The 26,152-nt window shown below is 42.1% G+C and overlaps 1 protein-coding gene across 1 annotated transcript in view; it reads right to left on the bottom strand.

The window, feature by feature from the left end:
- DDAH1 (dimethylarginine dimethylaminohydrolase 1) overlaps positions 1–21,299 on the bottom strand; it is a 130,036-nt gene extending 108,737 nt beyond the window's left edge. The window contains exon 1 of the mRNA XM_081057516.1: positions 20,850–21,299. Within this exon, the coding sequence (XP_080913642.1) occupies positions 20,850–21,152 (303 nt within the window). The 5' untranslated portion in view covers positions 21,153–21,299. The remainder of the gene's footprint in view (positions 1–20,849) is intronic.
- Positions 21,300–26,152: the final 4,853 nt, after the last annotated feature.

Here is a 26,152-nt window from a genome sequence, read left to right as displayed (position 1 = left end):
AAAGTTACCACTTACCAGAAGGGGCCCGGAGAATACTGTGAATGCTGGACCATACTGAACATATGTAGTCCATTCAATTCAACTAACATTCGTTGATTCCTGACTGTGGGCTAGTCACACTGCGCTCCGTGTTGGAGGTTCAGAAGTGAAATAGTCACAGGTGAGTGGGCAGAGAGTTCCTAGACTACTGGGGGAGATCGTCATGCAGATACCTAACTACAATACAGAGTGGTGCATGCTGGCCAAAATGCAGGGGGCACAGTAACTTTAGGATTTTGTGAGAGCTTCAAGGATATGGGGCGTCTGAGCTAGGTTTAGTAGAATGAATTCAGGAGTTCAGCAAGCAGACCCTTTTTTAAGTGCCGAGAAAAGAAGGGTAAAAGATTACTCTAGTGATTTGTGCAAGGTAAGCACTGGGCCCAAGACCAAATATTTAGGAACTTGACCTATCTGGCTTTCCAGACAAGACCATAGGACATTCAGTTAGAAGAGATGGATAATGTTAGAAGCAAGTTAAAATATGCAAAAGAACAAAGACATCTTTATCTTCTTCCTAAAGGGTATATGCTCAATGAAAATACATTTTCTATTTTAAAGCCAGATGAACTTATCCCAACAGTTAAATGTCATCTGCAACTCTGACCGTCGGTTAGAACGACAAACCAAGATATCACAACCCAGTACAGACATCTGGAATCTCCAAATGCTTGTTTTCTGGTACATCTCTAATTGGCACTGGTTTAGAAGCTGAGACACTCATGCTGAGCTGTACTGCCTCAGAGGTTGCTCATGAACTTGTCTACTGGCGTGCTTTCAGGATGAGGGAACACTGAAAGCCAGCCTGGTTCGGTGGTTTGTCTCCATTTTAAGTCCGCCTTTTGTCCTATCCTTTGGCAATATTATTTCAAAGACATCAAGGTGGAATTCCCACCTTCTGAGGCCCACTATCCAAAATCCTCTCCTTCCTGTTGTCTTCCCCCTTGTTTTATCCCCCTCTCCTTCCCTCTTCCTTTCCCTCAAACCTCCTATCACTCCCCTCCACCCCCCATCTATTTTATGGCTTGGCACCATGGAAATGCATCAATTTTCTGAGTGGAAATTGAGGATCTCATTTCCAGCCAGCTCATCCCCCATTCTTCTGCTCCTTTTCTCCCCATTTGCCCTTTTTCTTCTCAGTGATCACTCTCCTGGCAGTTTTTTGTCTTAATTTTTACCTGGGGGCAGGAGAGAAGTGTTCTCACTGAAGGGATATAGGACAGACCACCTTCTAACAGGAGAGAAAAGGTCATTGAATTTCATTGAATTGAATGAAATTCAGCATTGAATTTCAAAACTTGAAAGGAAAGAAGACTAGACTGTGGTCTCCATCCAGAGCATTGGTTTCTCTTTCACTCCAGTTCAGTGTTCAGACTCACGACTAGCATCCATGAAACACTAACCACTACCTGTCTATTTATATGCAGGAATCTGCCCTGTCCATAGCCTCTGCTGCTCTAAACAAACTAACTCTGCTCTTTGACCCTGGAGTAGAGCTGATTGAACAAATATTGGGCTCCTGACAAATCCAGTCTATTCTAAGGCTGACTAAACTACCTGTGACTTGGTTGCCTGGCTCAAAAAATTAGTATGGGCCCATGAGACTCCCCACTTGGGAATTTGAAATTATGAAACTAGAAGTCTGAGTCAGATTGATATGGCAGCTAAGTTAAAGGGATATGAGGTAAGTTCTGGACCACTAGGAAGCTGAAGTTATGAGGAAACAAAACAGAATGAAGCAAATTCACAGAGAGAAGAGCATGAGGAAAAAGAGAGACTCCATGTTCCTAATGATTCTGTGGTTTCAACTTCCCTATATCCGTGCAATCTTCCTCCTTTTTCTTGCAGTAGATGTGGATAGGTCTCTGTTGTTTGCAAGAACCCTAAAAAAATCTGACCAGAATGCAAAATCATTGACCCAATAATACGATTGCTAGTTTTAGCCTGGAGTGAGATCTGATAACTCCCTATCTAGTTCCAAAGCTTGCCAAAGATTCAATGGAGTTACCAGGAATTGTAGGTTTAGTCAGTCTGAATTATGCAATATGTTAACCAAAAGCTACATTGGCCTTTGCTCTCTGAATTTCCTCATCAACAGGCTAATTCTCAATGGAAACACTGGAAAGATTTCTCTTCTGCAAAACTACCCTCTTCCTTCACAAATGTGAACGAAATCATCAAAACAAGCGAGCTGTACCCCTTCTTCTAATCACTTATGCTAACCAACCCAAGGAAGGCATAGAGACCTTGCTCGGTGCTGTGTGTTCAACAGTAAGTATCAACCAATTTTGATCAGGAGTCAGAATCTTTATCAGCCTCTCTGAGGAGAAGATCAGGTCTATTACTTTGAAGTTGTTATCCTACAATATCCTATCAGAATTCATGTTTTTATTATCGTTAATGCTTTTCTTTCATTCTCTCAATCACCTCTGTTCTAAAAGATAAAGAATGGCAGTAATTGTTGAGCAAGATGTTCTGAGAATCTCTTAGAGTCCGATGAAGGATTCACTTCCTCCTCACACCACCCACCTTTGTTTACAAGTGAGTGTCTCTATGGGTCTCCTGCAGTGCAAATATTCACATGGAAAACTATCTCCATAATGAGTGGTGTCATAATCTGAAGAAATTTGCTGAGCATCAACAGCAGCTCTAGTCCCCACTACAGTTCAGGACTCCAATGACTCAAATGACCTTTCTGCTAAAGGATCCGCATCACTTCCTTTGTTCTGGGTTTGAACTATACGGAATTACAATAATGTGAATAATTTCGCTTCTCCAAAAAACAACACAAAACACAGGAAATGTACAAAAACAGTTTTGACAATTGAGACAACACATTTTAACTTGTTTAGTTAAACACAGTAAGATTATTTTTCTACCAGCAAATGCCAATTTACTAAACTGTGCTAAAGTCAGTTTAGTGAGAATTCCAAGAACAAACTGATTTATTACACTGAGCCAGAAAAATAGCATTTAATTGATAGCTAATTACTATAGGAGGTGGGGAAGGAGAACGAAAATTAAGTTTGCCATCAAGTCACCTTACCTCAAACTCCCTAATAGGTTGAACCTAATAAAGACTTTAAAACATATAAGCATGTGTTGAATCTGAGGTCCAGTGAGCAGAATGGTCCACCAGGGCAAGGCCAGTGACCAGAGATGGTTCCAAGTGAGGGCAGAAGGAAGAAGAGTCAGCATGGCGGCAGCAGCAGAGACCCCAGCAAAAGGGACCAGACTGATAGGTTCACCCCAGCATAAGGCAGGCTGCTGTTTGGCCTGACACATTTACCAGGCAGATATACCGGGGATGTCAAAAAAAAAAGGATACAAGTGGACACTTTCATCACCGTTGCTCAAGCAGTAGTTTGCTGTAATCAGAAGTGTCTGGACGCTGATGGTAACCATGTTGAGCACCTCTTGTAATTGCAGAAGTCAAACATGACTTGTATTCGTCTTTTGTTAATGGTGTATATTGAGTATTACAATTTTAATACAGTATTTTTCCTTTCTTAAAATGTGTATACATTTTGTTTGGCACCTTCTGTATAAGAGGCCTGGCATAACATGGCACCAGATGGCTTGGCAATGAGTTTCAGGGATTTTCTCACACAGGGACTACAGGTCAGTCTTGAGGTCTTTCATGGGGGATCCAGGCAGGAATCAGCAAAAGGGATCAAAATATAAAACCAGTTAAAGGAACCAGGGCCCAACTTCAGCATATGAAATGAGCAAGTACCAACAGCAGAAATGATCAGGCTAACCTACTGACCTATTGACCAAGGGGTCCTTTCATTCCCTCTGCTAATAACCAGACTGCTCCAAGAGCTGGGAACGGGACCAAGACAGCTGGCGAGAATGAAGGACTGAAAGTGCTGGTGCACAATAAATACATGATAAATGATATTATTATTGCTGCTGTTTATTGCAGGTGAAAGGATTAGCTGAGAGAAGGTAGTTCACACTGGATGGGGTCCTCAAAGGAACCTGAAACTAGACCCAGGCATACGGAAACACATGTTTGATAGGTACAAGTCCACACCGGTAAGGCAGAATCTCTGGAAAGCATGGTGACAGGAACAAGTGGGAGGTGAGGTTGACAGGTGTGAGCAGGTGGGTGGTGGTGGTAAAGAAACAGGCTGACTGCAGGCTCCAGAAGTCAAAGCTGGCCAGAAGCAGGTCCCCATGTGGTTGAAGTACAGGGGCAGGACTCTAGTCCCCTACAGAGGGGTGAGGGAGTATTTATAAGAATAAAATCAGATCTGTACAAACAAAAGCAATGGCATCAGAAATGCACTGATTTCTCTTGAATATGGGTAACATTGGTCCCAAGAGCAAGACTGAAAAGAGCAGAATAAGGGGTCAAGCAAGAGTCAGGAGCCAAGGGCTTACCCAAGCCATCACAAAAGTTAAGCGTCTTAGTTCTGGGGTTAAGTGATGCTGGGGTCCAAAGCCACGCATGTCAACCTACATTCCCTCCTCTAAGAAAGAGGGAGAACAAGATCCAGGAGACTTTGTTCAAGGTCCAGGAGTGTGCATTTCCACTCTCTCAACCAAAATGCAGGTGCACAGGAATCAGACAAGTTGCAGCTTGCTTGTGTTATTTCTTGTATCGTGATTTATATTATTGTTTGTCTCGTTGACTTGGGCTACCAACTGAGACACACATAGAGTTAGGGTAACATCTATTTCCAGGATGGTGACAATCTGTGTCCCTATCTCATGTATTTTTCACGTAATTTTCCTCTTGATTCCACTCTGGGGAGACTGAACAAGAGTTAGTGTAGGTGTATGGATGGAATTAATCTTTGATTTTTACTCCAAAGAGTCAGGGAGCAATGACCCCTTGAGCTGCGGCTATTCCCGGGATTGCTGTTCAGACTTACTCAGCATGCTCCCCTGTGTGTACAAGTTAAGGTCAAAGTTCTCCATGAGTTGCTTAATTATTTGGCAAGGAACCCTGCTAACAAATATCAAGCCCAGACTAAATGCATGGCTGGAGACACTGGCCAGCCCCTCTGTGATTCTCCTGGGGGGAAGGATTCTGGGCGAGCCTCATGGATGAGGGGTAGAGGGATGAGTATTTGCTGAGCTGAAACCCTATCTTCAGAAAGAGAAACCTTTGTCTCTCGTTCTTATTTGAGTCCTCAGTAATGGGTGGGACAGCTGCCCTTTGGAGGCATCAAGCCTGTGGTGTGGCTTTGTATCAGTAGGGTCTCACTAACCCAAATTCTCTATGGGTGGCATGGTAGTTCATGCCTTCTCTGTGGTATGGTGGCCAAATGCCTGCTCTTTGGAGTCAGAAAGACCTGGCTCCCATCTCAGTTTTACTACTTAGCAACTGTTCAACCTTAAGTAAGTCATGTAACCTCTCTTCAATTGTATGGATGAGATAAAGTAAGGTAAACAAAGCAGCACACATAGCACACAATAAGTGGAAGTCATGTGTGTGCTTAGAGCCTACTTAGCTCCCAAATTCTACTTACACGGTGCACATTCTCATGTATTAGTTTCCTGGTCTCCTGCATCTCTCAAAGCTAGAGGCTTCTCCCCAGGAGTCCCATAAACTAACTAGTCCCTTAACATGGGGTAAAAAGCCAGGCACACTCTGTGCCACTTCTGTAGAGCCTACTATCAAAGATCTGAGAGCCATCTCAGATAGACCAGGGGGCTCCACGTGTGGTTCTAAGGCTCCTGCAGAAGACGTACGGGACTGGGAACCCACGTTAGGTGTGGCAGGGAGGTCTGTGGCCCAATTCTGACGGATGTGAGTTTAGAGTTCAGAGACAGCCACTACATAACACCCGCAACCAAGATCCTTACAAGACGCTTTCACACGTCTGTTACTTTATTTAAACATCAACAAAACAGAGGTTGAATGAGAGTAGCACTATCCCCAGTTTACAGATACGAATCCTGATGTCCACAGTGATCACCTACTAGCCCTCAGCTACAGAGCTTTTAAGTAGAGATTTTAAGACTTCTAGTGCTTAATTTTAACTAGTAGGACCTAGTCTAGGTCCTATTCAATGCCAACCTACCTCTTTCCTGCTGGGAGAGGGTCTCTGGGAACATCATGTTAGACCAGTTATCTATCATTTGATTAACAAACGTTTATTGCCTACTCTTTAATAAGAGTTCTTACCTAAGAACTGATAGTCAGGCCTTTTCCAGCTAACGTCTTATTAATTTTTTATAACCTTTTGAGGTAAGTTATTCTTGTCCTTTGCAGTACTTACCACTGTTTTTAAGTACACATATATTGTTGATTATTTATTTTATGCTTATCTCCCCAATTACACTATAGGTTCCATCAGGGCAAGTGTCATACTTGTTTATCAGTTTCACATATAGGAGGCATTCAACAATAATTGCCTGTTGACTGAATAAAAGTCATGTTACCCACTTTTACAGATGACAAAACTGTATCCAAAGGTTCTTTGTCCAAGTTTACCTTGCTAATAAAGTAGTAGATCTGGGTCTCTAGAGTTTACTGAATATTTCTAAGAGTAACCTCTTTCTATCAGGGTCCCTCTCAAAGGGTTGTCAGAGCTTGGGGATCATAGAGTGAGGGATTGGTCAAATCTAGTAAGTTAGAAACATCGTCAAGAATATGCAGGTCAAATGTCATAAAAAATGGCGACGTGAGGTGAGCCTCCGGAAATCTCCCCTCGAATTTACAACAAATTGAACAACTATAATTCCACAAAGGACTCCCTGCATAGCAGACAGGCAAGACGAAGAGTCTCACTGCTGAATTCACCTAAAGATAGGCAAATTGCATGAGCAGAAGAGGAGGGAAGGGAGAAGTGTGGAGATGGAGCCCCACGGGTGCAGGACGCAGACCTGGGAGCAAAGACTGAAGGAAGAAGGCCAAAAACGGTAGTTTAAGCCCTCACTGCTGCAGAGAATGGATGCCTTAGGCACTGAACCTAGCCGCAGTTCTGAGAACTGTGGTCCACAGACTCAGACTCACAGCCCAACTAGTTCCGGCAAAGGGGAGGGAGCTATGGAAGCAGTACCGGCTGTGGTGGTGGTCACCGCCATTGCTCTGGGCCACCTCTCACAACGCAACGCACTCCACCCCTGTCTCCACCTATTTGTGCAGATCCCTGCAGGAGTAAAAAGAGCTGCTGAAGCACGCAGGCTCTGAATCTGGGTCAGGAAGAGCTTTGAAACCTCAGAAGCTTTCCACATTCCCCCATGGAGGTGGTGCCCTATGACCAAGGTCAATTGTTCACAGAGGAGAAGCCCGCCTTCCAGGGAATCCCCCCATTGTGTGAGAAGCCACAATAGTGCAGAGAAAACATAACAATAGAGTGTGATAAAGAATAAAAGGCTACATTCAGAGAGAAAATAAAACATTCTACCAACACCTACTGGAAAACAAAAGGAAGACCTCTTTCTATGAACCTCTTGCAGAATCCACTCCTGTAGATGTCTAAGAAGAGAAATAATAAATCATTAATGGCCATGAATAACCAAGGCAACAAGACAGCTCAGAAAGAAAATGAAAAGTCTCCAGAAAATGAACTTAAAAATATGGAAATATGTGACTTAAATGACAGAGAATTCAAGATTGCAGTTCTTAAAAAACTCAACGAGATGCAAGAAAACACAGACAGGCAGATTAATGAACTCAGAAACACAATCGGAGAACAAAATTAACATTTTACCAAAGACATTGAAATTTTAAAAAGAGTGAAATAGAATTTCTGGAGATTAAGAACTCAATAAAAGAAATGGAGAACAAAATAGCCAGCTTAGGAAGTAGAGTTGACCAGATGGAGGAAAGAATCAGTGACATCAAAGATAGAAACCTGGAAAGGACACGGGTGGAAGAAGAAAGAGACTTGAGACTTAAAAGAAATGAAAGAACTCTACAAGAACTTTCTGACTCTATCAGTAAGAGCAATATAAGAATAATGGGCATACCAGAAGGAGAAGAAAGAGAGAAGGGAATAGAAAGTATATTCAAAGAAATAGTCAATGGGAACGTCCCAAACTTGTGGAAAGAACTGGATCCTCGAATTCAAGAAGCAAATAGAACACCTAATTACCTCAACCCCAACAGGCCTTCTCCAAGGCACATTGTATGGAAGCTGTCAAAAATCAACGACAAAGAAAGAATCCTCAAGGCAGCCAGAGAAAAGAAGACGGTAACCTACAAAGGAACACGGTAATATGTTCACTTCTAAAACTTCTATGTGTATGGAAATACCCTACAGCATTTATGTGAGGGCGTCCTTGAAATGCCTATTCACTAAGAACCCAAGACTTGCCACGTATTTTTCCACTACCTTTCTACTGTTCGCTTTTCTTCTCTTTCCCTCTGTCTCCTGCATTTTGCTGCATTCAGACAAGTGGCTTTACCTTCCTAATAAGTAACAGGAGTGTCTAAGACCAAACTTCCCATTTGTGCATTGAAAGTCAAGTACCTTTGACACATGCCAAAATTTTATTATTGCTGCAAACAGCAAAGACGGTCAACGAAAGCTAAAATGATAGTTTATTTAAGTTTTGCCTTGGTTTCCTAGATAAGTAGGTTTCAATGAAAATGACACACAGTAAGAAATACACTTATTGGAATCCACAACACACAAGGGAACTCGTATATGTATGTATGTGTATAAATGAGACAAAGGTTATATGAAACAAAACCTGTTGTCTTATGGGTAATGCACTGTGATAGTTTCTATTTGATTCCAGTTCATTTACAAAAAAAAACACACAAAAAGTGGAGAGACCCAGTAGGCTGACTTTATGATCCACTTATGAGTTGAAACTTGTAATTTGACAGTCACAATCCAGTCCTAGAATATGAGGACAAATCCATGATGTTACAGGACCTACCCAATAAGAAGGAAAGGGAAGCTCCAGGAACAACTGCACATACTCTTTTTCCTCCCTTGACAGCTCCAGAAAATGGTGAAATCAAGAGAAAGAGAAGGCAATATGGAGGTGATCACAGACTGAAAGAGCCCGGTGAAAAAGTAGAATTCATTTAAAAACACATTTCTCCTGGCTTGTGGTGCACCAGAACAATGTAACTCAAGAATCCCTCTAATCATTTTTGATGACTCACAATAACATCAGGTATTATTCACAAGGAAGGCATTGGTAGAAAACTGATTTTATCCAAGTCTGATTGGATAAATCTCTCTCTCTCTCTCTCTCTCTCTCTCTCTCTCTCTGTCTCTGTCTCTCTCTCTGTCTCTCTGTCTCTGTCTCTGTCTCTCTCTCTCTCTCTCTCTCTCTCTCTCTCTGTCTCTCTCTCTCTCTGTCTCTGTCTCTCTCTCTCTCTGTGTCTCTCTCTCTCTTTCTGTGTTTTTAAAACAGGCCAAGGGATAGTAGCTGTTACATTTGTGGAATTTCCAGTCAGTGGGCTGACCTCAGGGCAGGCAAGCGTTTCAGGGAATGGGTACCGAATCATAAAGGAGCCCTTCGCTGCATTGAGGACAGTGGGCTGTATCTTGAATGTTTTCCTGCATTTACTTTCAGGAAAATGTTCTAACTTAAATCCCATTAATTCCCCTCCCATCTCACCAAGAAGCTTCTCTCTGGCGTCCAGCTGAGAGGCAATATTAATCCTGTTTTTTTCTGCAAACTACTCAGAGGCTTCAGTTATCCAGCTAAGTGCTCACAAAGAGAAATGCAGACGCGGACATGACAATTGCACTACCCATTTGTTTCTCATGTAATTATAGCTCCAACATGCACAATTCTGAGCTCTATTCCCACAAACGCACGATTTCTCTAGTCACAGCCACACGTTGTTTGCTTCTATTATAAATGTCTCTTATCAAAATTTTCAAAGCACTCCTTTTGCGGGGGCCAAAAGAGCATGTGTGAGGGAATACACTCCACGCTTAGTACTCGGCTGCTCAGCTGTGAAAAAGGGGTTACCACGGAAAATCGGATGCTGTTTCCCTGTAGTCACAGACCCACTTGTTATTAATCAATCAAATACTCTGTCAGAATTAACCACAACCTACGTCAGTCCAAATGTCTCATACTTAATGGGCACAATCACCATCAAATATTGCTGAAATGGGTTACTTAGGGAAAAGAATTTAAACTTCCTTTGGGCATTCTTCCGTAAAGGCTTTAAGTTGGATTTCCGTCTATTTAGCGTTGAAGAAATGTGAGGGGAAAAAATGGTAAAACCAGTGATTTTCAAGGTCCCTTCCGTATCTTTAGGCAGTGGTCTGAGAATGACAAAAACATTATAACTGTTTTAGCACATTCTGTGTTTTGATACATTCTGGGGTTCTTTGGACAAGAAGCCATGTTCTGAGTTTGCATCCCCATTTACAGAGTACCCACAGCCAAACCCTGACATTGGATCCTGAGGCCTCCTGGTCCTGGCCGATCTCAGCCTCCACCTGGGGGCTGCCGATAGGGAGATGGCAAGAGTGTGACCCCTCCTGACGCAAAGGGTGCAGGATGTGCTGCGCCCACCGAATATACTCTCAAAAAATGAAAAAGACGTAAGTTCCGCTGGAAATTGTGCTTTCCTGTATTAATCAATGCAACCTTCCCTTAACTGGTTTAGAATGTCACCAAAGAAGGAGAGGTAGAATCAGCTGCTAGCAAATAGTGAAGTTGACAATCGTCCTCCTCCTTATGTTCTCTAAACTCTCTCCCTCCCATGCTCCCTCCCTTCCTTCCTCCTTCCCTTCCTTCCCTGGATGGACAGGGGTCCAAACAGCGAGGACCTCAACACTGTAAGGAGTCAATGGAGGCCATTGGAAATCAAGCATGACCTGATTTGCACAGGAAAACATTCGGGATTGTGGCCAATTCCCACAACGCCCTGGGCAATAGGCATGGCCCTCTACAATTTTTTAAAAAAGGTTGCGTGGTGGTGCAGTCTTGTTGAAAGGAGATATAGTGAGTGGGTTTTCACACATTTTTTTTTACCATGACCCACTGTAAGAAACATATTTTATATACCTAATTAGTATACATACAAACACAAATGTATACAAATTAAAATAGTTTCATGAAACAACAATGTTGCCCTGTACTCTGACATTTTCTATTGATTTTAACAAAAATAAATGAGCTAGTCACGACCCACTAAATTGATTTCATGACCCCACTGTACTGGGTGGAGAGTAGCAATTTGAAAACACACAAGTGTACAAAATGCCTTGTCTTGAAGTTGTGTTCTATTCAGAGTTAAACTGCTTATATATTTGGGGTACACCTTGGGAAGCTTGGAGATTGGGGAGGCCTAGAGCTTTAAAGATTTAAAGATTTAAAGAGCTTTAAAGATTTGAGGAGCTTTAGTTTGAGAGGAACATAGCAAAAAATGAAGAAATCAGTGCCCTTACTAGGTCACTTCTGTCTCCCAAAATTGCATTTTTCAGAGAAAGGGGAGTTGGAAAATCAAGATCCCTGACAGAGAACTAAGATGGCACACAAAAAGTTAGAGGAATACCAAAAAGCAATAGAAAAAATGATTTGATTACTTCAAAATAAAGTACTAGTTTTAAATTTCTCCACATATAACTCTCAAATTAGAAAACATGTTTATATCACAAATGGCCTAAAATATGACCCCAAACCAAACTAGTTATTCTTTCTTCATAAAATGATGGTTCCCTTATGACTAAATATATATACATTTATTTATTTAACATATATTTATTAAAATAAATATTAATTTATTATATATATTTATGAGAATAAAACAGATGTGTTTTTTTCTATTATTATCTTGTAACTGCACCAAGATTATTTAATGAATTCCAGGTTTTCTTAATCATTTCAGGCTAAAAATGTCTAAGTATACCACAAATATATCTGCAAGTTTTAAAAAATAATTACATTAAAATGTCACTGTGTTAACAATCTTAATTTATACACAGCTTTCTATAGAAAGCCTAAATTTAAATAGTATCTATTTGTGTGTGTGTTTACTCAGAAAAATAATTTTATGCAGTCTGGAAGACAAAAGTCAAAAGTTGGAAAATGAAATGCAAATTTTAACACCAGCAAGGGAAATCAGCACATATGTATGGAAGGTTTCTAAGAAAGAACTGACATGGGCAAGTCAAGACTTAGTTACAACAGAAAACACAACTTACGGCATGTACCTCGTACCCACTTGCTCTCCATTTCTTTTCTTTTTTTCATTTCTTTAAACCATTGATTCGTATTTACTGCATAAACATCGACTGGTAGACAGTGATAAAAGTGATGTGTGGTGGTAGAAATTATGTGGGTCTAGGAATCTTACACTCTCTCAGTGGCTTTCATTTAAAGTTTTCTATAGGAAAAATTATTTATCAAATGTTCTATAAATGGTTGAGTAAGCAGAGCTTTTGAAATAGAGTTAGCAAATGCAACTTCATTTCACAGTGGATTGTCACTAGCAAGGCATGAGTTTATACGAGTGTTTACTGAGTAGAACAAGTATAATGTCTTAGACTGAATAAAACCCAATACTTTTTACTCATCAAACCCTAATCCCATCTCATGAATGTAAGTTATTATAATTTCCCCTTCCGTTTCTCCATCGCCTGTTTTCTTTCTCACCCGCCACTTCCACCCCAACACACCCTGAGTCTTAAAAGGAAAGTATAGCATCTCCAAGCTGGAAAGAACGTTAGATGTTATCACTGCAAAAATCAAAACCAGTGTTCCCTAACCCCCAGAACAGTGTTGCAGCCCTACAATGCTGACTTGTACAGCATGTACAAGATCCAACTCAGGACATTAGATGCCCACTCAGTTTAGGCTGTGCTTGATTTATATTAATGTAAGATTCAATGGTGTCTATTGCCAAGACGGAGATATTTGTGAATTAAAGACAAATTTCTACACACATCAAGTAGGAGATAGCTTTCCCTTACTTGCCACTGAGATGGATAATGTTATGTACAGTTAACACTTGAACAACATGAGTTTGAACTATGTGGGTCCACTTATAATTGCATTTTTTTCATTGAACATACAGTTGGCCATCTGTATCCCCAGGTTTCGTATCCATGTATTCAACCCACTGCAGATCAGTATTTTCCATCCATGTGAGGAATTTCGGGATGCAGAGGTCTGACTGTATGCATTGTCCTGTGCTATTTTATATAAGGGCCTGGAGCATCCGTGGATTTGGGTCTCCAAGGGGGTCCTGACACCAATCCACTGCAGATACTGAGGGACAACTGAGTTTTGGGGGAATCAAAAGTTATACATGGATTTTCAACTGCTCAGGGGTCAGTGCCCCTAACCCCCATGTTGTTCAAAGGTCAACTGTATACCTATATATTACAGATGCCAGGTTTGCCTGACATACCCCAATGTGGCAAACGTTGACCAAAGGAGAACATTACTTCACAGTCAAATGACATTCTACAACCTCAAGAAATGATTCTCAAACTTGGAGTGGACTTCACTTCACTCCAGGGCAGGCTACACTGTGCCCAAACTGTGCTGGTGAAGAATCCTGGAAAGGGTGCCAAACCCTTAGGGAGTATGTGGTAGGAGAAATGTTAGAGATGGGGTGTGCTCGGCCCCAAATTCCTCTAAGCCCACATCCCTCTCGACCAAATCCCTCTAGGCCCCAAACAAGAAGTACAGTTAAAGATGTGGTTCTCTTGGTGAACTTGGCACTGGGGATCCCAAATCTCAGAGATCTGAGAGGGCACAGGAGGGCTTTTTCAGACCTGCATACTTCCCAACATAATGGAATTAATTCTTACTGTAGTATCACCCTCATCCCACCTCATAATGCTCTCTGTCTCTGAAGACTGCTCCTTCGTGCTTTCCCCTGCTCACTTGCAGCTCAGAAATTGCTTCGTCTGAGAAGTCCTGGCGTGGGCCAGACACATCTCCTGGAGTTTCCACAACACCAGACAGACCCCACCAAGCCTGTCCTTGTTCTGCAAGTGTCTGCCACTGACCTGCCTCCCTAGTGGGACGGTGAGGTCCTTGTGGGCAACAGTGGAATTGACTCCCCCTGTACCTCCGCAGCCCAGACACGCCCTGACAAGCGGTAGACAGGTGCTGACTGCACAAACACGTATAAGTGATACGACCTTCACCTTCCAAACTACAGTCGTTTTAATGCAATCATGGTACTCAAAATTACTGCTATCAGCAAATTAGAAAACTTTAATATTTGTTAAACAAAATAAGAACAAAGGAACCAAGGCAAGAAATACATTTAACGAAAGTAAAGGTTTATTTACTTACACATATTCAAATCAAGCCATGTATTGATGTATTCATCCTCAATGGAATGACCACTTACCCCTACACATTGCAAAGGAGGCTGAAAAATTGTATTCCTAATCTGCTAACCTAACTAAGTCATTTTTGCCCTCATGGATTTGCTGGACAAAATTAAACCAACCCTGTAATAGTTTGTACTTCTATCTTCATACTCTGCAGTACTGATTTCTCTGATCATACTTGCGGGACGATCCCGACATTAAGAAACAGGAATCTGATGATTTATTCTTTTCCATGGAATGCCACTGATCCTTTAACACTCGGCTTCAGGAAGACAATGCACATTTTCAAATATTAAATTATTTGACAATGGCGAAGCAAACTAGGATGATATTACACGCACACATTTTTTAATGGAATTTGTTGTTCGAGATTATTCCTGCTCGTTCGTTTGAATGACATGTGCTTGTTTATGAAATGAGCCTGAGGACTTTGACAGATTTGATATCAGTTTAGGGAAAGTAATGAAAGCTAACTTCAAAGGTCAGAAGAGCATTCTGATGAAACATCAGGGATTTAGTTACGGTAAATAAATATTTATTGACTACGTGGGGTGAACAATGCCCTGTGTTCTGTATAAGATAGAAATAAAATCTGTCTCTCTCATTAGATTTCAGTTATTTTATCTTTAATTATGATACAGCTTGATGAGGGGAATAAACTCTACCACATGCCCTGATCTCCGGTCAGAAAACTAGGCTTTCTATGAATGTCAACTACAAGTTTATATATATATAAATGTATGTATGTATGTATGTATGTATATACATATATATGTATATGTGTATATATATGTATGTATATACTTACAAGAAGCGGAGTACAGCATTAAGAATAGAGACAGTGGAAATGTGATTGCTCTGTGCGATGTCAGAGGGGTAGTGGATGGGGGACGGGGGGTCCACACAGTGTGAGGGATATAAATGATAAACGTCTAAGTATTACTTTGTCTTGTGCACCTGATACTAATAAAAAAAACAATATAGGGAGAAAGAAAGAAAACTAGGCTTTCTGAAGTGATTACAGATTTTAATAGCAAATGCCATAAAATAAATAATAACCAACACACACTTTTTAAACATGAACGTCCAAATTTATATTGAGGTTCATAAGAGGCTATGAATAATTTATTTATGATGCAAAGACAATGGAAGGTAAATCTGTACAAAAGTCTTAAGGAGATTTTTCTGTGTTGTGGTTTATATTAGTGGATGGATACCTACCATTACTGTAATAAAACTAATTTTGAAGAAATCTGAGCTCATTAAGAATTCAAAAACAAGCAAAAGCAATTTTCCAGCATATCTGAATTATAAGGGATCCATCCCTGCCTTCTCAGTCTTATAACGATTCTCTAATGATTCTAGGAATCGGTGCAGAAAGCTCATTTTCACAAACAGTATCTAATAGAAGTCACTCCCTGCTCATCATGTTCTTTATTTTCAAGGCTTTCAAGATCAACTGCATGAGAATAGATTACATTACTGGATGTATCCCAATTTCTAAACGTTTATCACCAAGGCCATGGAGAAGAGTTGAGAAAGAAACATCCTGAAAGGGAACAGTTGTTCTAACCAGTTGGAGATGACAAGTTATCAAGAACCGTTAATCTGCTGTCATGTGAAGAGCCGCCGCCCATTAGCTTTCCACCTTGGTGAGAAAGTAATTTCTAATTAAGGTTTACTGCAGTTTCTCACCTGAAGTTAAACAGACGTTTGAGGAAATGTGTGCATTTAAAAAAGCAATCATCCAGTCTGCTGGTAAATAAGACACAATAATGCACAAACTGCCTACGCAATTTTGGGGTTTCATGTAAATGAATGAATGATTATTATTTTTATTAATAATTAAAAGGAAAACAATCATTTATGAGAAAAGGGAAGTAAAATAATTCACTTAGTTAAATCAAAGTTAGATTATATATTGTTAGTATGTGCAAATGGGATTCAGTTAGCTCTTCTCTATTGATTTAATGTTCTGTTATGATTAACTACCACTGGCAAAAAGCACTTCAGGCAAAAATGACCTTTATATGTTCATGAAAATCTCAGGTCTGCCACTTAATAGTGACGTGTGACTTTGAACAAGTTACTTAACCTTAGTTACCTGAGTCTCAGTTTCCTTATCTTTTAAATAGAGCTAGTAATAATACCACCTTTTGGGATTCACACACATTCTTGATACATGTTCATTAGTCATTAGACGTGATCTTGATGCTCATCCCTGCCCTGGGATCAGCATAATTATGCTTTTTCCTAACCAAAGAATAATCCCAGGACCAAAATATGTAGGCATGAATAGTTAAGAGCCCCACTAGAAGGGGAATTGCTATTCAAATACACATCACCCATCCCTTCCATTTATGCCCTCATGTCCCATCCTTGATGTCTAATTCTACTTTTGGGATTTATTACCTTGTGTTAAGCATTGCCTTCTTCCTAAAGAGATCCCTAACAATGCAAATTCTCCAGGGAAGGATAATTAAAGCCACTATCCACTTTGTAAGAATGAGTTTGTGTGATTTTTCTGTTAGACGCAATATCACACATACTAATCCTTGTTACCTGGGAAAGATAAAAGGGCTCTGAAAGAAGAGCAAAAGGGCACAGGATATATTTCACAAATGTGCTTGCCTAAGCTTTGTCATAATCTTTTATTAGGTACTAAAAACCTTCTGAAAGGAAACTGAAGAAAGTGGTGTTAGTAGCTACCTCTGCAGAAGGGAAGTGGGTAGTCACACAAGCATGGAGAAAGGAGGGCGAGGTTTACTTAAAATGCATAGCCTCTTGTGCCTTTTGAATTTGGTACTGAAGGCATGTATAATCTATCCGAAAATTTTAGTGTTTTTTTTTTTTTAAAACCCAGTCTTCATACCCTGTCACTTGTCTTACTTCAGCATTTAGATAGTTGTTTACAGGACTTTGAAATTGACTTTTTTCCTTTAAAAAGTAAGCTGGATTCATTTAAAATATGATTGGCTTATCAAGGCTAATGTATGTTTTCAAAGTATTAAACATATTAAAATATTCATATTCATGAAGACACAGAGTTATTAGACAATTAACATTATTGCTGACTTCCTTTATATACAGTTTCTTCACTAAAACTTAAGCTTCCTGCAGACAGAGCTCGTCGTTTTATTAACCTTTGGAGGCCCCACTGTGGCAAACTTGGAGCTTTTACAGAGGGTTACTTTCTTGAGTTTTGTTCTCAGTTCTTTCTTCCAAGTAAGAAAAGTCATTAAATATAGCATGATGATTTAAGTAAGAAGGAACTTGTCAGGAATTTTATAAAAACAAAACAACAAGAGGCAGAGACAGGGAAAGGGGGAAGGAGAGAAAACAGTTTAAATCACCTATGCTTGTAATGAAACTTTTGGGACTCTACTGATTGGGAATGCTTGCAAAGCACCAAATATGTCATTAGGAGGGAAAACAAAGGTTGACTTTAAATCATGGGCACATTTGTCCAATAAAATATTTGCTGCATGACCAAGGTCTTGCAGGACAAAATGTTGAATACCGCAGACATGCTCTCTGCCTTCACAGTTTTCATAACAGTGGGGGGGATACAGAACTGTAAATAGGCAATTACCATGTGGTGTGACAAATACCATCAAAGGGAATGCACAGGGTTATAGCTGCTCCTAGAAAGAGAACCAAGCCTACGCTTGGAAGGTGATGTCTAATATTACATTAACTGGGACTGGAGCTTTAGAGTTCTTTAAATCTCAGTTCAAATCCTGGTTTCACCTGTTCCAATCTATAACCTTGGCTAATTTATTTAATCTCTCTAAGCCTCAGTTTCATCAACTTTAAAATAGAAATAATGATAGTATTGAGCTCAAAGAGTTGATGTGATCATTCCTTGAAATGCATGTCATAAATCTGGCACAATATCCAGCTAACGATAAGCACCCAATAAAGATTAGCTAATAATATTAACAGTAACAGTAAACTGAGAACTGAAGCAGGCGTACAACCAGGTAAAACGGAGGAGAGGAAGGAGGAAAGAGTGTCCCAGGCAAAGGATAAATGCACACCCAGAAAAGCAATAGCATGGTGAGCTTGAGGCACCTGGAGAGAGGTTTCAGAGATACAGCTGAAGTTGGAAAGGCACTCAGAGCTAAGCTCAAAGGATTTGTCAACCTCATTAAAGGCTCCTCAAGAATTTTAATCCCAGGAGGGACAGGATCAGATTTGAGTTTTAGAAAGACCAGCTTGGCCAGTGTGGAGAATGGAATGGAGAGTCAGGAGACAGGAAGTAAGGGGGTCAGCGATAATCATTTCAAAATAATGCCTTGGCAGTTGTGGAATTTCACGGTTAGGAAGACAGGTGTCACATGAAAAAAATATATAACTATTCAACAAGGGCTTTAAAGTAATTATCATCAGCTTGTTGGTATTAGCTAATTAGCACTCCATTCATTCATTCATTCACTCAACAAGCATTTATTAACACCAGTGAGGTCAGTGAACTGGTGTTCTGCAAGACTTCAAAGAGAGTGAATTACTCTGCATGGCCTGCTTTCCATAAACACCCCATCCAACACCACTGCCTGTATTCCGATCTGGCTGAAAGGTCTGTTACTCTGGCAATCCAGATCACATGCAGTGGCAAAGGCATTTTGGGGAGAAACCACACACCAGCAGGAAACTCAAACTGGGAGGCAGTGCTACACAGCAGATTAGGATGGAACCTAAGGCATGAAGATGACTCCCCTTCACTCTGGGAAGGGAAAATGTCACTATAACTACATCAATGTACAGTAGAGTTCTTACTACTCAAGAAGGAGTAAATCTTCCATGATCCATTGTTAAGTGAATAGTAACAACCAACATTCACAAAAATTTCCTGTTCTGTAAATTTCTGGTGGATTAATAAATTCATTACAACGACTCTATAAATTAGGTATTATTATGTCCACTGCAAGGGTGAGAAAACTGAGGCAAGAGACACTCCCCAAGGCCACAGGATTAAATCCAGCCTAATGTTTTTATCCACGATGCTATGTGGCCTCTGGCAGTGGATTACCAGGCTGATATAAGGGTGAAGCCAATTTAAAATGTATGCCTCAAAATCTGACAGGGAAGAAAGATCACTGCCCACTTTTGGCCAGGAAGGCCAAAACTTGGAAGGTTTTATTACAGGAATAAAATGGAATAGATGAATATGTGACAGAATTTTAACAGGAAATTGAACTACGCTCATCAAGGAAGTACCATTTTGAAAGGGTTTTTGAAATGTATTTGACTCTTTTATGTTTAAACCACAGCTCTGCCATATGGCCCAAGACAATTTAGGAAGTATTCAAATGGGGTCCCACGCTTATTAGTTTAAAATAGAGTGGGTCATCTCACAGACTCAAAGATGGAGGTGTAGCAAAGGAGATAAAAGAGCAAAGAGAATGAAACCTTTACTTTTGGTTTTCTGCTCGAGTAGGGTGAAAAAAGCTGATTATCTCATTGAGAAATAAATGAAATATGCTTATTCTCTCAGACACTGTAAGGTTCTATCAACCAAGTAGTGAAGCATGTGTAAAATAAGCTGTATGAGGCATGTGCAATATGAACTGAATAAAGACAAAATAGAAAAAAAAAAATCCCTAACCCTCCAGATATAAAAGAAACCTGCAATTGCACTGCTGAGTCTTGAGCCTTGGCTCAGAGGACAATGAGAAGAATCCCAGACCAGATGGCGTTTTAAAATCCAATCTCAGTCGATTTGTCTCTCCCCACTAACCTACCTTGTGTTTAAAGCCATCACAGCCATTTTCACAAGCTGCAATATTCTAAAGCAATCGCTATCCCTTGAGAACGCAAAAAGCTCTGTTATGTTTTAAAATATTGAGAATAAAAATTATGGAATTTGTGAAACAACTTTCTAATTAAACACACACACACACACACACACACACAATACCAAGTACGGCTTTTCAAACCTAGGCTATTTCATGCGCACACTGACCCCAGGTCACCAACAAACCACGCCCCTTGTATTCTTTCACTTGCCAGTCCCTTTCTGCAGGTTCACTCGCCACCACTGAAAAGTAACTTGGGACACTCTAGGTCTGTGGGCACCGACACCCGTTCGTTCATCTGGTCCGCCCTGCTCCCAGCTCCAAGCAGGACTTGGGGGCTCCGGTGTAACCAACTGGCACTACCCCCTGGAGTCCTCGCCCAGTCTCTTCCCCGTCGGCCTGGAGCGTGGCACCCCTTACTGCCGCTGGGAAACACTCAGAATTGCACTGTCTTTCCCGCTTTTTAATCTTTCCAAAGAAAAATGGTAGTGAGATGGATTCCCCACCCCACCCACCTGCCCGAGTCCGCACACGCACACTCAATCGGGCTGTCTCGAAGGCACCCACGCTGCGCCCACAGCCGGGAGGCGCGAACAATGAACTTCTCGCTCTCTCTCTCGCTCGTATATACACCACCTCGCCCCGCAAATGGCAAGTTTGGAACCAGCCAGGGATCCCATGCCGCGATTCCCCAGGCAACTCGGGCGCGGGCAGCAGGGGAGGGCCCGGCGCGCGTCCCCGGCCGCGCCCCCCGTGTGGCCCAGAGGGCAGTTACCTCCTTCCTCCGGCTGGGCGCCCCGGGTCGGGTGATGAGGGCAGTCTCCTCGCACACCACGGCCACGTCCTCCACGAACACGCAGTCGGGGAGGCTCTCGTCCGCCGGCAGCGTCACCACCTGCAGCCCCAGCTTACTGCCCAGCACGCCCACGTAGAGCTGTTGCTGCCGCTCCGCGCGGGCGAAATCCACCTCGTCGCCCTTGGCGCGCCTCAGAGCGTGCTGGCTCAGGGACTCGGGCAGCGCCCGCACCACGGCGTGGGTGGCCCGGCCGAAGACAGCAGGGTGCACGAGCGCGGCCATGACTCCGGGCGGCGGCGAGGCGGCGGCGGGGGGCGCAACGGCGGGGGTGGGCAGCGGCTCTCCCCGCGGGCGGCGCGCGCCTAGCCTGCGAGCGCCCGGCGGCTCCCTTGGCAGCCGATGAATGCGCTGCAGCCCGCTCGCGCCCGGAGCCCTGCCCGCGCGACTGAGCATGCCCAGAGCTCCGGGCGCCGGTCCGCGCGCAGCCCGCGCGCCCACCCCGGCGCTCCCGGGTTTTGCGGTGGCCGAGGCCGGACTTGTCGCGGTGAGCACCGCACCAAGAGTGGGGCCGGAGGGCGGGGAACGGGGGTGGACCGTGGAAGCGGGGAGCGCGCGAGGTGGGCGCAGGTGGGGGAATTTCGGCGAACAGTCCCCGTACCCCGACCTGACGTTACCTGTATTCTGCCGCAGGTGCATATCTCGCATCTCCTCCAAGGAGAACTTGGAGAGTGACTGAAAGGCTTCTTGGGGGTCAGGAGGCACAGGATGGGATGATTCTTTTGTGGGTAAATACTTTGGCCTCTCTTCCTACTCTCCACCACCCCGCACCTCCCGCAGTTCTTACTTAGCTTGAGAATCTGCCTTCGTACCCAAGTCCACATTACCTTGACTTTCTCTGCAAATGACCTCTCGCCCCACGTGAGGTTCCAGATTATACAAAGATCATTTTTCTTACAGTCTTTGAGAAAGAGGGAGGGTCCGAGAAACACATACAAGAAGAAAAATAGAGACATAGAAACTTACAGTAGTATTTCAAGGATAAGCAGCGCTCACAATGTGATTCTGGTGTGTTTGTTTCCAGGGCCCACAGAGGTAAGGAGGCAAAGACCAAACTTGCTTTCCCCACAACAGACTTGTGCTCACCGTGCGCGGTGTCCACCGTGTAGCATTACAATTACTTGCTACTGAGAAAAGGTTTCCAACCTTCTGGGCCTTCCCCTCAGCCTCTACAGACTCTAGAATTCCAGTGGTATCTGTTGAACGTTTCTTTTCCCATACCCCTCAGGGAATGCCTTTTCCTTCTTAATGGTATTTCTGCTACTTTTGAGGGGAATATCCACTTCAAAAACCAGGTTGTAACACCAAAATAATCTCAGGTAATAATCTTCTTCCTTCACCTTGTGTAATACATTTCTAATGTAAAGATTGATTAGATCATAGAATATTAGATTTGAATGGAACCTTAGAAACCCTCTCATCTAACTTCCTATACAATGTTCTTGAATTCCAGCTAAAACACGTAGGACCGTCATTAGATCTCCAACATTTTAAACCTCTCTTCCTTAGAAAGTGTATTCCACTTTTGAAGAGCTATATGGTTAAAAACTTCATTTTGGGCTTAAATCCCACTGGTCTGAGTTCTGCCTCTTGGCATTACCCAACATGCTAGTATTCTTTCACAAGACAGCATTCACATATTTGTAGACAGTTCTGATGTCTATTCTGCCTGATACTACCCGCCCCCCCACCCCACCATCCTGACCCTTTCCAGGCCTTGAGCCTGAATCACAAAAAGGAACTAGTGATTTGGTTTTTAAACCCCTTCAAGCAGCATTCTGGTCATATTCCTTTTGATACACACCAGTTTGCCTGTATGCCTCTTAAATTATGGTATCTGGAAATAAAAACAATTCTTCCTGTGTGGTATGACCCCACACAGACTACAATAGAACCCTTTTTCCAGATGCTAGGCTTCTATTAATACTGATTCATATTGTATTTGCTTTTTTGGTAGTCTGGTTCCAAGGCCCAGGTCATAGCCTTCTTGCCAGAACTCTGACCAGTTTTTAGGAAATAAAGGTTTCTTGGAGCAGATCTATCTAAGAATGGTAGAACAGTTGTCCCAGCTGAGGCCAGAGAAGATGTGATCTGCCTTGTCTCCCCTCTCCCGAAGGTAAAACTTGAGTTTACCCAGATGATGTGGCATTTCTCATCTTTAAAGATGAGGGGTCTTAAGTGAAGGACATCTTTGACCCTGACACTGAGGAGTGGGACCAAAAGTAAAATAACAAACCTTTAAGACCTACTAGGTTCTACTTCTGAGGCAAAATTCTAAGGGGACCCAGGATGCGCCATTGGCACCAGCTGAGTGTCAGAAATCACTGAATGGTATCTTCAGACAGTGGATTCCCACCACTGCTACAGGGGAAAGTTGACCCATGTGCTGAGCCCAGGTTAAAATGTAGAATGTTGTTCACCCCTTTACTCCAAATTGAGGCTCCATCCACCTGCAGTTGGCCTCTCCCTAGCAACCTTAATTCATGTCCATGCCTTATTAGAGCCTGCATGCTTTGCCTGACATCCAGTTACTGAACCTAACTGAACAGAGTCCTGTGTACCACCCTAGGCTCATGTCAGCCTTGCAGCCAATTGAAACCTGAAAGTTTTTTTCCTTTAAATTGGGCTGTTGGTTTTTTAAAGGCTAAATTCATACTTTTATCCCTATTAAATGTTATCTGCTTCATTCCAACTTGTCTAGTTTTGATTCTGACATCTTGCACATTATTTATTACTTCTCGTTCTGTGTCATCTGAAATTTAATAAGCACACATTCTGCCTCCTCTAAGCAGTTGTCAAAAAGTGTTAGAATGTGTATATTGGTGAAAAGAATAATAAAAACACCAACTGCTGTAAATTATAATTTACATACCTTCCTGCCTGAGCAATGAAGAACTGTTTTTAGGTCAATGGACTGTATTGAACCTAATACATTTATAAATTCATTTTCCCCACAAATATTTATTGAAAATTCCCAAGGCACAACACCCTGTTATGTACTTCAGAGTCATACAAAAGCATAAGAACATGATCCTTGACCTTAAGGAGCCCATAATCTCACTGGAAAAACAAGACATCCGTATTTGGAGCTATGGGTAAGGGCACAGAAGTAGAGACAACAAAATGTTACAGGAAGTTGAGAAAGAGAGAGATCTCTGTGGCTGATGGGGATGGAAGAAAGCTGCTTAAAGACAGTTGGACTTGGTTTAGGCCTTGAATAATTTTTAGGATGTGAATAATTGAGAATTCTAATGAAAAGTATGTGCGAAAACCAGACACATGTTCTTTTTTTTTTTTTTTAATTAATTTTATTGGGGTGACAATTGTTAGTAAATTTACATAGATTTCAGGTGTACAATTCTGTATTACATCGTCTATAAATCCCATTGTGTGATCACCACCCAGAGTCAGTTCTCCTTCCATCACCATATATTTGATCCCCTTTACCCTCATCACCCACCCCCCACCCCCTTACCCTCTGGTAACCACTAAATTATTGTCTGCAGACACATGTTCTTAAAATAGTTCAGCTCAATTCACATATATTTTGGTTAAGATAACTCTAGCTGCAGTAACAAACCAACCCCAACACATACTCGAATGATGGTACAAAGTTGATAAACGTGTATCTCACGTTCACTTAAAGCCTAACACACATTTTCCTGATTGGTGCCGGACTCTTCTCCAAGCAACATTCAGAGATCCAACCTTCTTCCATTTTGTGGCTCCAGCTCTTCGAAATTTGGTATCAAGTTTACCATGCCCACTTTCCTCAAGCTGAAAGAATGGGAAAGAACATACAGCACCATGTGTGAGAGACTTACTGGGCCAGGTCAGGAAGGATGTCCCTGTGCTCACAATCCTTTGGCTGGAACTCAGTCACACAGCTACGATAACCACAAGGAAGCTCTTGGAAATATAGCCTCTGTGGGCCCAGAAAGAAGATGAACAGGTGGGGGTTCGCTTCTTCTCCACAGTACAATGGGGAAAGTGGGAAATAAAGGTAGAGAGGTGGGCTAAGCTTTCATCACTTGAGCAATGGAGACACATAGGTGTGGAGACTGAGAGTAGCTTCTGGAGCCAGACTTTGTGCGTAAAGGCTTGGTTCTGCTATTTTCTTATTGTATGATCCTAGACACGTTACTTAAAAGCTCTTTGCCTCAGTTTCATCCTCCTCTGTACAAGGGAAAATAATGAACCCATTATCATAGGGTTATTATGAAGGTTAAATCAATAATGCAAAGTGCTTAGAAAAGTGCTTACAATAGTACCTAGCACCTAGTAAGTGCTCAATAAGTATTATCCATTGACAGATTTTTTTTAAAAAAGATTTTATTGGGGAAGGGGAACAGGACTTTATTGGGGAACAGTGTGTACTTCCAGGCCTTTTTTTCTTTTCAAGTCAAGTTGTTGTCCTTTGAATCTTAGTTGTGGAGGGTGCCGTTCAGCTTCAAGTTGTCCTTTCAGTCTTAGTTGTGGAGGGCACAGCTCAGCTCCACGTCCAGTTGCCGTTGCTAGTTGCACGGGGCAGAGCCCACCATCCCATGAAGGAGTTGAGGAATCTAACTGGCAACCTTGTGGTTGAGAGGATGTGCTCCAACCAACCAACTGAGCCATCCAGCAGCTCAGCGGCAGCTCAGCTCAAGGTGCCGTGTTCAATCTTAGTTGCAGGGGGCACTGCCCACCATCCCTTGGGGGACTCGAGGAGTTGAACAGGCAACCTTGTGGTTGAGAGCCCACTGGCCCATGTGGGAATCGAGTCAGCAGCCTTTGGAGTTAGGAGCATGGAGCTCTAACCGCCTGAGCCACCACCGGTCCCTCCATTGACAGATTTGAACAGAAGGTTTTGTACGTGATTTCCTATCAAAGGCCAAGCTCATATCTACATCCACGAAATTATCAGTCCTAGTTATCCTAACACTTTCCAACCGAATCCCTGGTCTTTCTAGGTTGACAGATCAAATCTCACTCACAAATTTTATCATAGATTCAATATGTATTTATTAAACACATGCTACATACCAGGTACTGTGCTAGGTATGGGAATGTAATTGTGAATGATAAGGTGAGGCTTGTGGTCAAATTGCTCCTTTCACTCTTGCACACATTTCAAGACCTTTGTAACTAATTCCCTGTTTAAAGTCCCTCTATTTGAAATACGTACAGCTGTTTCTAGTCTCCTGGTTGAACATGACTGATAAAGGGGCAATATTTCTTTTCCATTG

This window comes from Rhinolophus hipposideros, assembly GCF_964194185.1.
Source record: "Rhinolophus hipposideros genome assembly, chromosome: 8".
In the NCBI taxonomy this organism is placed as follows: Eukaryota; Metazoa; Chordata; class Mammalia; order Chiroptera; family Rhinolophidae; genus Rhinolophus; species Rhinolophus hipposideros.
Note: the sequence above shows the minus strand (reverse complement) of the source record. Positions and strands in the feature narration are given on the sequence as shown.